Source organism: Polyergus mexicanus, unplaced genomic scaffold (assembly GCF_030449975.1).
Source record: "Polyergus mexicanus isolate NDT 795.1 unplaced genomic scaffold, iyPolMexi1.0 SCAF_8, whole genome shotgun sequence".
NCBI lineage: Eukaryota > Metazoa > Arthropoda > Insecta > Hymenoptera > Formicidae > Polyergus > Polyergus mexicanus.
The window spans coordinates 4495631-4510596 of NW_027223328.1; the positions used below are offsets into that span (position 1 = coordinate 4495631).

Consider the following 14966-nt stretch of genomic DNA (forward strand, 5'->3'; position numbering starts at 1 on the left):
TCATTGTTGAGATACATAACCATACGGTAGCGAATTTCGACTATCGATAAATCTACGTTTTAGTAATACGGGCGCGCATACTTTAGTTTCGTCCCGTGTTACGATCTCGTGAAACGTGGTACGACGAATTGCTCTAAAGCATAGATTTATCGAAGTTTTCGGCAATTCTTCGCCGTTCTTTTCATTTTCTTGTGCTCCCTCTTTATTTAACAATAAATTCTTAATGCTGTTAAAATTAACCAACCGAGAGTTTTCATAGTTTAGAGTTATGCCCTTTACTTTACAGCATTCACGCGTACGCCCGTCCGCCATACGAACAACATAAGCATAAAATTTTGGGCCACCGGACACGAACGCCTCGATATAACTACCACGACCGTAGCTTTCGAGCTCGTCCGTCATGTCACCCAAAAAATTCCCCGTATGCGGTTCATATTCATTCGGTTTACCTGTGCTTACGTATATATACGAATCAGTAACATAATATAACACGCGTCGATCTAAACGTTCTAAATATTCATATAATTTTAAGCGCGCTTGAGCCGTCGTATACGCCGCTATCGCAACATTAGTTATAGGTGAGGGCATGACGGCCTCTTGTCGCAATCGCCACGAAACATATATTACATCGTCGTTCACGGGTAATATATCGGTTATCTCATGCTCGCTACTCGTCAGTAATGTCAGAAAACGTTGCAGTGTTCTCACAACCTCAGTATTCGGCAAATTGGCCGCTGGCCGAATTTTCCCTAAAATGAATTTAAACAGAGTTTTGCAACTGAACGTAAACCAGGGTTCAGCGCGACGTTACACTTATCGAGAACAATACCTTCGGTTTTTTCGTACTCCCGTAGATACCGTTCTTTAGCGTCATCGTCGTCTCCGCATTCCCCCGGCCATCCGCTTGCTTCTTGTTTTAATTGTAAGAATGAGTTTATATATTCGGCGAACAAACCGCCTTGTCGAGATGCGCGATCGAATTGACTAACTTTATATTACCAAATCTCGCTTACTGCCGTCACGAGATAACCCTTTTCGACTGCTTTTCTTAATTCGCACGACACCCACGTACCCTCGAATTCCCGTTCATTAATGCTGTCGTGCGTGCAAAATGTCTGCGCAAATGTTTCGCAACAACTACGACATAAGGCGAAAAGTAATTTTCCGCGTACGCGATACGGGAGTACAGGATGAAAGAGATTGCGTGGTGGAAGCACAGTACAGCGTATAAGACCTTCGAGCGAATCAAAATTGTAATTTGGAGCTATTCCGATTAAAGTGGCGCATTCTTTGCCAACATAAATATCTGGATTTCCGATCGGGAAAGCGCCTGTCTTCAATACATACGGGTATAAAGAGCATACGTTTACGTAACGTATTTTCTCTGCACCCGTAACTTCGTATCGAGTTACGATATTTCCCATACGGCCGCCGAAAAACGCATCGCGAGGGTCGAGCGGTGGTGTTTCCACCAACAGATGGTTTTCGAGATATTCTCGCATTTCACGATTCTCGAGCATATCCCGATCAAAAACGCACTCCCATTTTTCCGTCACCATATATCCCCGTTGTCGAAGGCGCCACGAGATCGCGAGAGTTTGCTCGTATCGCGAAGCAATCGTATCTCCATGATCCGAAGTCGAAGAAAGCGCTTTATCGCGATTCGAAGGAAAGCAAGTCGGACACCCGTGCCAAAAGCATCCGTGAAATTGTAAAATGTGACGCTGTGTCGTCTCAACAGCGGTCGTTTCATAATATCCGTTGACGAGCGTACCATCAGTCGTACGATATTCACGCGCACGCCCCGCATGCTTTATAGGATGCCCAATTTCGCGCTCCATCCATATCAGCCATTGTAGAGCTTTACGCGAATAATTGCTCGCTTTTCTATAACCACCGGAAGGAATAATACCTATTTCCTTTTTGCACAAAAAGTTTTTACGGAAAACGATCATACACGTCGAGGCAATAGTGGTGCATTCCTCGAACGGGCATACGTTACCACGGTTTATAAAAATTTTTTTGAATGCTATGCAAGCGCGTCGAAGAATGTCTACATCGGTACGACAATAGCGAACAATTTCTTGTTGAAAGTCGATTACGATGTTTTTTCGCGTCATGTCCGTATGCCATGCGAGAAAGCGTTCGCGTTCCGATGTCTTCATGTTTTCAGGAGAATAATATTTCGCGTCTGGTAACGGTCTGACATACGTTTGATTTTCGACAGTGTTAAATAAATGCGGAAAAGTGCCTTTATCCACAGAGTCCCCTAGGCCAAAAGCTTTCGGTAATTCAGATAATCGCATTGGCATATAATTAGCACTGTCGATGAATTTTGTATTTCCTGCTAATAACATTACAATTTTTGTACCGCTCAAAATTATTTTCGGCTTTAAATAATTCCGATTTTCTACGATGTATTGAAGAATAAACTGCGCGTCGAACGCTTTCGCATTATGTGCTATGCATATGATCTGGTTAAAACGTTTCGTCCTTCGCGTTGCGAATTCGACAAATTGTTTCACTGGATCATGTCTAAATATGAATTCGCGTATCCTGCACCAACGGCATCGCATTTTCCTGCACGCATCCCCTTCGCAAATCTGTTGCGCTATGCAGAGGGTAGGTACATGTTTTTTCACGTTCATCGTACTTTCGAGCGTCTCGTCTTGCCGTGTTTCGAAATCATAAAATATAAATGCCACGAGGTCCTTTTTGCTCTCGTTTACCTCTTCGCCAGCAGCTTCTTTACTCTTTGTTGTTCCTCGCGTATCCGATATCAACGTAGTCATCGCCGTTGACGAGGACGGTTCGGTAGAGGAACTAACCGTTTTGCGAAGAGGTTGCATATGACATAAATGATTTCGAGATTGCGGCGTCCGACATAGCCTGCAGTAAGAAATGCCGTATTCGTGTTTCACATTCGATTTAACCGCACATCCGCATTCATTGCAAAATCTCACGACATTACAAACACTCGCGAGCGATCTACCGTTATACGATTTTTTACTACGATGATGATCGAAACATTTTGCACCGTAAAATGTTCGATTACATGAATCGCATTTCACAGGCGCAACGGAATCGACGCATGCCGACTCTGCGAAACAGCGCGGACATTTATTCAAGCACCGATGACCTATCTCGTCCCGAAAACTTACATTACACGACGTATAATAATTACGAGAACCAGCGGCTGCTTTTAAATTTAAAATAGGATTGTAATGTCGCGAGCTCTCGTAATACATTATATTTAATCGGTGCGACGATTCCCGTTCGAGAGAAGCGAGTATTGCGGTTCGGTCGTACATAGGTTTTTCTCCGAGACCGAAAGTACTAAAATTATATACAACTATCGCGATATTGTCAGCGGCGAAATAACGTTGGAAGCGTTCGATTTCCCGAATTCCGCAACCCTCTTCAGGTATCGTAACACCGACATCCCGTGCTAATTGTAACGCGAGTTCCCGTTGAAGAGGGGATCGCGTACATCTTACAGTATTCCATTTTTCATGCAATTCTCCCGTACGTAAATTACCGCGTTCGCAATAAATTTTCGCTACAACAAGAGCCCGGGGAAAACATAAATTATCGGAATTTTTTATTGTTAGTATCGAACGCTTCGCAATATCTTCGCGTGTTAATTTCACACGTCCCCGCCCTGAAGGAACCGTAACGTTAAAAACTCGAATATCGAAGCGTTCCGCAATATCGAGACCTCTCGCGCTCTGCGCTACCGAACTCACAATTCCCCAAATATCTTCATGCATCAAGTCACGCGCAGGACGAAAAGATAATCTGGCAGGGCCATGAATTAAATCCGCAGAATGAAAAGACGGAACGCGTTTTCTAGCAAATGATAAATATCTCCGCCTTCAAGCAACGGTCGAATCGCGAAACTCGCTTCTCTTTCGATTATGCCGAACCTCCTAAATTGTCGCCTATTTTCCGTCAATAAATCTACGTAATTAAAATTAATATCGCCGACCTCATGACGTTGTTGCTCCTCTTCCACTTCCGGCTCCTCTTCACCATCTTCTGTCTCCGACGAGGGATTACAGCGTTCTTCACCGACGACTTCCTCTTCATTCTCATCCATGTCAGTTACTTCCTCGTTATTGCAGAGCTGCGCTGTTCGTTCTTCAGGAGTCGCTTCTTCATTTTGTCCACCACCGCCTCTCTGCACTGTCGAAACAAAAGAAAAATTTAATTATAAATAAAATAAAAATTACATCTACGTTATATTTATTCTTTTCAAAATTTTGTATCTCACCTGGTGATGCCGTGATATCAGCTTCGCTGTCGTTTTCGGCGGAACGTGCTCTTCCTAAAATTTAATATTTTATCAATATTGAATATAGAATCAGTATATAAAGATTAATATTTTTATTTTATTTTTATGCGAAACTTACTCGAAGTTCTTGTTTCGAGCTCTTCTTCAGCCGGACGTTTTCGAAGCTGAGAGGGAGTCCCTCGCCCATCAGTCGCAGACGTGTTTCAATCTACAAATTATGATTTTGAAAATTTTGATTAATCACTGTCTATCGTATTCGATTACAATACAATTGTACAATATAAATAAAAACATTTTGCTTACCGTTTAAGCGGTTTCCTCGATGGTTTGATAGCAGGAAGGCTATAAGGCCGTCTGCATCCTCCTCCTCGTGGTCAAATGCCTCGCGCATTTCTATTATCTCACCCGCGATATGCAACAACTCGGCATAATTGCCAAAATAGCCTAGTCTATATAGCATAGCGAGTATAGTATTCGAACTAGCACATGCAAATGCCCGAAAAACTAAGTAATTTATTTCCGACGATTCATCCGATAGCACTGATAAATAGCGTTCACTATTTAACGTAGACGACAAATTCGAGCCTATAATTATGCACTTACCTAATACCTCTTTAAGTCCAGCCATTTTTGTCACTTACTCGCGAAATACACGATATCTCTACTTTCCACGGAACGACTCGCGTTACTTCGGATGATGTCGAACTCGAAATTACCTTTTTTACTTCGGCACGGAGAATTTATTTAAACGCATATCCCCACTTTTTTCCAAAAAGGAAAAGTCTTTTAAAGATTTAAAATTTTTCCTTTCTAGGTAGTTAGATTAGATTAGATCGAAGAAAACAAAAGAACGTCGACAAAAAGAATTCCTGTTTTCCAAAAAGACGATAAAGTAGACAAAAAAATTATTTTATTTTTTATCACGTTACTACCTTATTTACTTACTTTTATTACTTTTGTTATAGCGATCCTAAAGTAACAGCTTTGTTGCGATAAACGTTTTTAAAAATTTTCGTAGAAGAGACGGGATTATGTCAATTAGAAAATTACTCCTTTATAAAATTTTTTACAATATAATCTCTTATACAATACAATCTATAAAAATTTATTACACAGGCGATAAACATTTATTTACGCTTTATAACATATTGTAAATGTATTTAGAGAAAAAAAAGTTTAGAGAAAAATTTTTCTCTTGTAACGAATCTAATTTCTAGATGATTCTAGATGTTTTTTCGCGTAATTTTTTTTTAGCCAGTTGAACAAGATTGAACATGAAAAATCACGATTTTTCCTGTTATTTAATTGTCTATACAAACTTTTCCCCCCACTTTTCTTTATATTTCGATATATAAGCAGCGCGAGAAGATGTAAATCTTTCATTCGAGTTTGCCCGTACGAAGTCTTCATTTCGGCTGCGATACAAGAATTCGGCATTGTTGTGCCTGGTGTTCTCTCAGTTTTATTCAAAAAGTAATAACAATGGCTGTCACGCTTTCGTGATCAAAAAAATCTAACCGATTTTGTTAAATCTACACACGTTTGTGATATTAGCAAATCGGACAACAAGTTCGACAACGATAGAAGAAATGAACAGCGATACTTATTACTATCGACAACGTATGCCCTTAATTCATCGTGTACTAAGAAGCTACATGTGGGATTACAAGCAACAAACGAAGGTTATTTCGCACCAATTGTTAAATTAACGGATAACTATGCGGACGGAATTTGTCTCGATACCGTCACCTGGCAACAATTTCAACTCAACATGGAACAGATAGGACTGTACTTGAGTGAGAATCAAAAAACCAAACCAAGTCCGATTATCATCAACAATATTTCCATCGGCTTCACTACCGCTTACGGGACGAGGGCTGTGATAGTGACTTACAAGGAAAATGTGGAACAATCCGCGAGTAATGGAGAGACGGAGGAGCAAGCGCAGCCACCTTTGAAGAAACGAAAAACGCACAGTGTCGCTATTGTGATGCAGAAAGCAACTTTTCTCGGCATGGAAAATATTACAAGATGTGTGAATGCTCGATTGTCACAGCTAGTTTCTATCACCGACGCCGTCAACACCTGCGCCAATTACTTAATGAACGAGATAGAATTAAAACTCCCATCGGCTTACATAAATCGTGAAATTATAAAACTCATAGTTAGTGCTAGTTTTCAAGAAATTGAACGCAATGTACAAACGCAAATAAGAGATTTAACCTTTTTAGATGTATATTTCAATATTGTATTTGAAGAATTACTTTCGCTCGGCTTTAATGAAATTGTACGTATAATTTTAAATCGTAATTGTTAATTTTATAAAAATAAAAAATAAAAAATAAAAAATTATTATCAATAAATATGAAATTTTTCCCACCTTAAAAATCACAGACTATATTTTTCCTTTACCCCTCTCTAATATTTCCTTTACTTCTTTACTTTGCGCATAGAACATTCTATCAAAAATAATATCAAATGTTAGTTGAACGCTAAACGAGCAACTTATTTCTAACATAAGCGTCCACAGAGCACCGCTTATAAGCTCGTAAGCAACGGTGCTCAAAAAACGCTGATGCGAGCGCGTCCCCGCGAATACGCTTATTAGCATCGTTCCCGCGGCTACTTATCAGCTAATCGCCCGCGGTGCTTTTCGCTTATACGCTCTCGGGAAAACGCTAGCGCGAGCATGCGGCCGCCGCGGTGGGCCTTCCGAAGCGCGGATAAGCTTATTACTCTCAACATATATCTACATATTAAACATATTCGATGCACGTATTTTTGTTATTGTTATTAAATATTCTTGATTACTTTTTTATTTATGAGAGCGCGCGTAAACGCCAAATCGTTCATTTCGCAAAATGGATGTACGGTGGAAACATCCTTGGACGTCGATCGTCTGCGGGCCTACGGGATGTGGAAAAACAATTTTCGTGAAAACGTTTCTTCGTCATTTATCCGTCATGTTGGATATTCGATTCGAGAGAATTTTATTTTATTACGCCGAGTGGCAAGATGCGTATCAACGTTTACAATGCGACGCGAGTGAAAAAGAAGAAGAAGAGAAAAGAACACAATAAACCGGTTACGATAATAATGCTATGATAAAATCGAAGAAAAATATCATCGAATTTCGCGAGGGGTTACCGCGTCCGGAAGATTATTCCAACGATGCGCTTTCGCCAAAATTAATAATAATCGACGATCTTATGAGGGAATCTTCGTCGTGCGACGCTATCGTAGATCTGTTTACCAAAGGAAGTCATCATAAAAATCTCTGTGTTATACTCATCTCGCAAAATCTCTTTCATCAAGGTCGCGGACAGCGTGACGTATCTCTCAACGCGAATTACATAGTAGTTTTCAAAAATCCACGCGATCGCGCTTAAATACGTCATCTAGCGCGCCAGGTATATCCCGACGATTCAAAATTTATGGAAGAAGCCTACTATGACGCTACATCGAGACCTCACGGGTATTTATTGCTCGATTTGAAACAATCGACTCCAGACGAATATCGCTTTCGTACGTGTATCTTTCCCGACGATACGCTGCATTACGCTTACATTCCGCACAGATCGAACAATAGAAGTGGGGGCATATAATGGGGAAAATTCCTGTTCGCAGCTTGTCAGTCGTGTAATTACAGCGTAATGGTGAAAAAAGAAGATCCCGATAAAAAGCTGACGAATAGTGCAATAAAGCATGCTAGACGGTCTATCGGAGAGAGAAACATATGTCTTTTAAAAACTTTGTGTCATTTGAAAAAAAATCAAAGAACAGCATTCTTACGTGCCGCTGACAATAAACTCATAAAGTGCATTCAAGAGTGCATTTTCAATACGTTAAAAGGTAACGTACCGCTTCGTCGTAGCGATAAAAAGCGATTAGCCAAACATAAAACGGCTCTACAGCGTGTTGCGGCAAAACAAGGTAATTGGAAGACTAAAAGAAAATTGTTAGTACAGCGAGGTGGATTTTTACTCTATCTTATCGGACCTATACTAGGGGCTATATTATCTCGGATTATCAGTGAATGAAAAAGAAAAATACAATCCTATACAGCCCGTACATTCTAGGAAAGATAATAAAAAAGGAAAGTGTTATCAACTGTATTTTGAACAATGGAGAGAGCTAAGAAAATGGTTTTGATATCTACCGAAAATCTTGAGAGAATGCAGCGAATGCAACAGCAACCGGAAATGACATCTATTGCGACTGATAACTCGCCGAAGAAAAATACGGGAATATCAAATGCGGAAAATGTAAATAATAATAATAATTCAGTACGAACACCGGGAACAGCTTTATCGCGACTCGATGCGAAGATGTGGCGTATTCTCAACCTCACGACTCCTGTCGACGAGGACAAAAGATGGAAATTGTATAAGGAAGTACTCCAACGCTATCTTCACTTTGCTCGGGAAGCTAAAAACGCTTACACGAGGATGCGCAGGATAACGACGAGGACATTAATGACGAGCAGAACGAAGACACGAATTTGGATGTCGATGATAACAAATTTATGGAAACGTCAGCTTTAATTAGCAGCGATCGCGGTGACGGCAGCGCTAGTAGTAGTAGTAGTAGTTTCGGGAAAAAACGCGCGCAATCGGCTGAAATGATCAAAAAAATACTCGGTAGTGTACCGAAATCTTATCGTGACAAAGCGCGTGCGATATTAAAATACTTGATCGATATTCCGACATCTAAGATTAGCTGGGATAGACGAGGACTCGTAACTATAGACGGCGCCGCCATAACGGGTTCGAATATCGCGGAACTTATAAACGACGCGATACGCGAGAGAAAAACATTTAAAGCAACCGGAAGAATTCAGTTTGCTCGATTACTGCACGACATAGGCACTCCTTCCAATCTCATAGGAAATAATGAATTATTATATACGTTCGCCCGATCTCATCGTATTAAAAACGTGGTTCCGCGCGGAAGTTCCATTCCGAAAACTTCGACCGAGCGTTCAAAGTCGTACAGCTGTAAGGTAGACGAAACGAGCGAAACCGAAGGAGATACGCTATTTGTATCCGCCGACGAGGACGAAGGCGACAAAACATTAACGAGCTACGCAGATTCTCCGACAAAGAAAAGAAAAGGATTGCTCGACTGGAGCAAACTCAAATGATGGAACTCGAAAAATTGTATTACAGTCCCTCGCACTATGCCGGCTATTCGGCGACGGCCAATTTATAGCGAGCCGCTAAACCGAATTTCACACGTAACGAGGTCATCGATTGGCTTAAATCGCAAAACGCATACACATTACATCGTCCGGTACGTCAAAAATTTCCACGCTTACATTATAACGTGACAAATATCGATGACTTATAGGAAGCTGATTTGATCGATATTCGTAATCTCAAGAGTTATAATGACGGTTATTCATATCTATTAACGGTTATCGATGTGCTTAGTAAATTCGTTTGGATAGAGCCTTTACGCGACAAAACAGGTGCCTGCGTGGTAAAAGCCTTTAAACGCATATTCTCGAGAAACAAAGAGCGCCTACCCGTATATCTGCAGACCGACAAAGGTAAAAAATTTATTGCTCGGCAAAAAAGTACAAAATTTCTTAAAAGAAAAAGATATTCGTTTTCGCGTAGCACGTAATCCTGATATTAAAGCAGCTATAGTGGAACGCTTTAATAGAACGCTCAAGGAACGGTGTGGCGATATTTTACGCACAAAAATATGCGACGCTACATCGATGTTTTGCAGGATATCGTTCGCGCTTACAATCATACTCGACATTCCACCATCAAAATGCAACCTGCAGTCGTTACGAGGGAAAATACGCGAAGCGCGCGTGAAAATATGAATCGTCGCTGGAACGACAACGGCGATGGGGCGAAGAAAAAGAATCGCGGGCAAAAGGCTAAATATAACGTGGGCGATTTCGTGCGTGTCAGTAGAGCAAAAGTAGCCTTTGAGAAAGGATACGAGGCAAAGTGGAGCGAAGAAATATTTCGAATTCACCGTGTTCTCGAATGGAGAAAACCGCACGTATACGAATTAAGCGATTTAGCGGGCGAAGTTATAGACGGAATTTTTTATGAACAAGAATTAGCATCTGTTGTTAAAAACTTGCGAGAAGAAGAATTTATCGTCGAACGTGTGATAAAAAGTAGGGGCGTGGTAACAATAAACAATTATTAGTTAATTGGCAAGGATATCCTTCAAAATTCGATTCTTGGATACCCGCTTCGAGTTTAAAATCTTTGAATCAAAAATGAGGGAGGAAGGATTTTATATGATTCTCCCTAGTAATAGCAGTATGCGTTTTTTTCCGGAGAATAAAACCACATGTTTCACTATTGAATTGCCTCAACGTATAGACTTGCAAGGACGTTGGGAAGTAGCGCTCACGGAGATTCAATTTTCAACTAGCTTTCTTCATATACGCCCTGGAGAAGGAATCATAAGATTTATAAATATTCAAGAATACACGATAGGTTCCCAAAAAAAGAAAATCAACGCTAGGAAATCTGAAATACCATCGGGCATTTACTTGAATATACCCGATCTTATAGAAGCTGTGAATTATTGAGCAAAATTCGCGGGTTCGCATATCCTTTGGCAATTTAGCGCTATTATCGGACGCAAAATTATTATGAAACTTTCCTGCGATATTGCGAAATGCGATATGATTCATTATGTAAACTTTTCCGAAAAACTTTGTCGAATACTCGACTTCGATACGCACAATAAGCTCAATGTTAATGCTCTGGATCGTTTACCGTTATGGCTTTTTAGCGAAACCGACTTCGATATACAGAATGGCGATGAGAAACATGATAAAATTGAAAATAATACCGGTACATCGGGCGTTTTACCTGCCTGGATTTATGACGATGTTGAAATTTATACATCACCATTTTACGTATTTCCGCGCGAACGAGTAATAATAGCCGCCGAACCAGCTAGTTTGTTGCGAGGTATTCCCGACAAGCTCTTTGTCTATTGCGATATTTGCGAACCCTATATTACCGACGATGTGCAATCTCCTCTTTTGCGAATAGTCGCACTTGATGTTGGAAACGATTACGCGTTCGCGTCTACTCAAATAAAGCATTTCTCACACACTCAATACATTGCCCTGCGTCAAACGTCTTTTCGCACAATCGAGATAGATATAAGAGATCAACTAGGACAGAGTATACCATTCGAATTTGGAACGCTGACAGTGACATTACACTTTAAACGTATCGAGTAGATAACACAATAACAATAACAATAACAATAACAATAACAATAACAATAACAATAACAATAACAACAACAACAACAACAACAATAACAATAACAATAACAATAACAATAACAATGACAATGACAATGACAATGACAATGACAATGACAATGACAATGACAATGACAATGACAATGACAATGACAATGACAATGACAATGACAATGACAATGACAATAACAATAACAATAACAATAACAATAACAATAACAATAACAATAACAATAACAATAACAATAACAATAACAATAACAATAACAATAACAATAACAATAACAATAACAATAACAATAATTAGAGAGCGCAATAAAAAATTAATCATTAATGGATTATTATTCGACGTATTGCGACGAGTTACAAAACGGCAGCAGTCGCGGTGGTGGAATTCCGCGAGTTTTCGTGGGATCTCCCTATCAACGAGGTCACGGTATTGGCAGTTTTCTCGGAGGACTGTTCAGACGTGTATTACCTTATTTAACCAGAGGGGTACGGGCTGTGGGGAAAGAAGCTTTACGGGCCGGTGTTAATATAATCGAAGATGTTGAAAACAATATGCCATTTAAAGTAGCGGCTAAACACCGATTTGAAGAATCGCGCGACAATCTTAAGAGAAAAGCTAAAGAAAAAATAAGTAGTCTGATGAAGGGCTCAGGTTATAAGTCGGATGCAAAAATACATGTAGCTCAGTTTCCTTTCGGCGGGCTCAACACGCGCATCGTTAAATCTGCGACATTACGTAGACGCCGTCAGAATCGTAAGAAAAATTCGTCAAAGTGCAAGACTCAAGGGAAAAGAAGAACAAATACAAAAACAGCGAACAATAAGAGAAAAAAAATCTCCATTGCGACGTTTTCAATCAAGACAAATTTTTAATTAACGGCGTAGAAGTACGCTTGAGACTCGTTCGTTCGAAAGATTCGTTCTGTCTTATGAACAGTAACGGTTCAACGTCGAAAATTCATATACAGGATGCGAGTTTACTCGTGAGAAGGGCGAAAATAAGCGCAGGATTGTTACTAGCGTACGCTAGAATGTTGAGTAAAGTTACGGCCAAATATCCGCTCACGAGAGTCGAAGTTAAAACATTTACGATTCATAGTGGTGTTGTGGGTGAATCGCTAGATAATGTAATACTCGGTCAACTTCCGAAAAGGATAATAGTCGGATTTGTTAATAATAAAGCGTTTAATGGGGATAGAAAATTAAATCCGTTTAATTTCAAAAATTATGGAATAAATTTCTTCTCGCTATACGTCGACGGTATGCAAATTCCTAGTAGACCGTTACAACCGGGTTTCTCGCCGGAGGAACCGCTTTACGTCGAAGCTTATCAAACTCTCTTCGCGGGAACGGGCATCCATTTTTTGAACGAGGGAAATTCTATAAGTAGAGACGATTATTCCAAGGGATATACGTTATTCGCTTTTGATCTCACACCCGATCTGTCTGCTAATTACGCAGGGCATTGGAATCTCGTGAGGCATGGCAGTTTACGATTAGAAGTGCGCTTCGAGAAGGCTCTCACTGAGACCGTTAATTGTATTATTTACGCCGAATTCGATAATGTAATTGAAATCGATTCGTCTCGTCAAGTCATCGTCGATTTTGCCGGTTAGATATTTATCGCGCTCAGGTGTTTAACCGTTACAACGTAATACTCGGAAAATTTCCCTCCTTTTTCTCCCCTCCACATTCGATTAAAATGCCAGCAGCATAAAATATCAAAAATTGTGTAATGTAACAAAAAAAGGATTCAGTTTCATTCGAGACACGATCGACGCTTCGCGAGCAGTTTAAACCTCGCTATCGTGAGCGCTCCAGTCTTCGCAAAATGGATATCGTCATCGACATACAGGGTTTCCGCGATGCCAATGAGAAATTTATTCCTAAGGAAGTTGCTGTTATCGCGCTTGACGCTCCATTCGTCGGACATTGGATTATAATGCCTCCGCATTCATTTGGCGATTTACCAGGAAAAGTAAGACATGAAAACAATTGGCTCACGAGAAATTATCATGGTATCGAATGGTTCGACGGTGAAGCTAATCCGAAATATTTTACAACGCAATTACGTGAAATAACAAGACAAGCACGTTACATTTACGTCAGAGGTATCGACAAAGTAAACTACTTGGAAAATCTACTCTCCAGAAATGTATATAATTTGGAAGGTATTTCCCCCGCATTCAAAAATCTATCGGAGGGGGAAGCGCGTGGACGATATTGTGGTTATCACGGATTTCGAAAATTCGGTATATTTCATTGCGCATTACGCAACGTATATAAATTAAAATATTGGTTGATCGAGCAAAATAATATCGCCAATGACAACGACGGCGACAACGACGACGACGACGAGGACAACGAAAACGAGGAAATCAGTAGAGCGGATGAGATTTTCCGCGAAAGAAATGAAATAAAGAAAAAAAATATGCAAAAATTTGAGCGATCAATAGAAAAAGAAGAAGAAGAAGAAAAGAAATTTGAAAAATCTGAATTATCGGCGTTGATGGATAGTGACGAGTTTAAAGCAACTACTAATTCCGTACAAGCTGACAATAAAATCTCAACGTTACAGACCAACACGGCCAAAAACACAATACCGAAAGAGGTAAATACCGAAATTATTGAATATATAATACCGCTTGTTCGTTCGCCTCCTTGTCAAAATAATGAATTCTCGCGAAATTCTACAAGCATTACGTCACATCAATGCCAGGCATGCGGGAGTTTATCCAGCCGACAGAGTTCCGAGGGTGTGGACGAGGTCGACAGCCATCGTCGCTAATACGGATGACCACAATCGACCTGGAGAACACTGGGTCGCCTTCTTCCTCGACGAGCATGGTACTGGCATATACTTCGACAGCTACGGAATACCATCCTTGCACCCCGGATTTCTCCTCCGACTTCGTCGAAACTCCGTCATCCATCGTTGGAATATTCAACAATTACAAGGAATTTTTTCTCAAACATGTGGACAATATAGTTGCGTATTTTTATATTATATGTGCAACGGTTATGATCTTAATCGGTTTCTTAGTCTTTTTATCGAAGATTGTGAACATAACGATCGCTTAATCGTACACTTATTTCGTAAAATTTTTCTTCGCGAAAAAAGAAACAAGTGAAACATTGTACGCTATGCGCTGCCGTGTTTAATCATGTAATTCGAATTGTAATACGTTATAGACGTTGTACTCCTATGTAATATCTTAATTATATACAATAAGAATATTGATTTATGTAAAATTAATAACAATAAATGTAGGATTTTTTTTTTTACTTAAATTGTTTAATTTTTTTCTTCCCTTCCTTTCTTCCCGACGTCTCAGTAACGTCATAAACTCTGCCCTAAGTCTCAGCGTCAAACAGTCTCAGGTACTCGTATATATTTCAAGATCC

At 40.0% G+C, this 14966-nt stretch overlaps 1 protein-coding gene across 1 annotated transcript; it reads right to left on the minus strand.

Moving 5' to 3' along the window:
* On the minus strand, positions 1-4922 carry LOC138935789 (uncharacterized). Its single transcript, XM_070300621.1, has 7 exons — positions 4898-4922; positions 4598-4834; positions 4274-4327; positions 3927-4185; positions 1073-2889; positions 830-958; positions 1-749 (listed from the first exon to the last, which is right to left on the minus strand). Exons 1-7 carry the CDS (start codon positions 4920-4922, stop codon positions 1-3), a joined length of 3270 nt encoding a protein of 1089 aa, XP_070156722.1.
* Positions 4923-14966: the final 10044 nt, after the last annotated feature.

What these genes read in the sequence shown, in the direction of transcription:
- LOC138935789 (XM_070300621.1), bottom strand. Translation starts at nt 4,922, where the DNA reads ATGGCTGGACTTAAAGAGGTATTAG. An exon ending in TGGACTTAAAGAGGTATTAG is followed by an intron (nt 4,835 to 4,897) that starts GTAAGTGCATAA and finishes GCTATTTATCAG; the next exon opens with TGCTATCGGATGAATCGTCG. An exon ending in TGATATCACGGCATCACCAG is followed by an intron (nt 4,186 to 4,273) that starts GTGAGATACAAA and finishes TTGTTTCGACAG; the next exon opens with TGCAGAGAGGCGGTGGTGGA.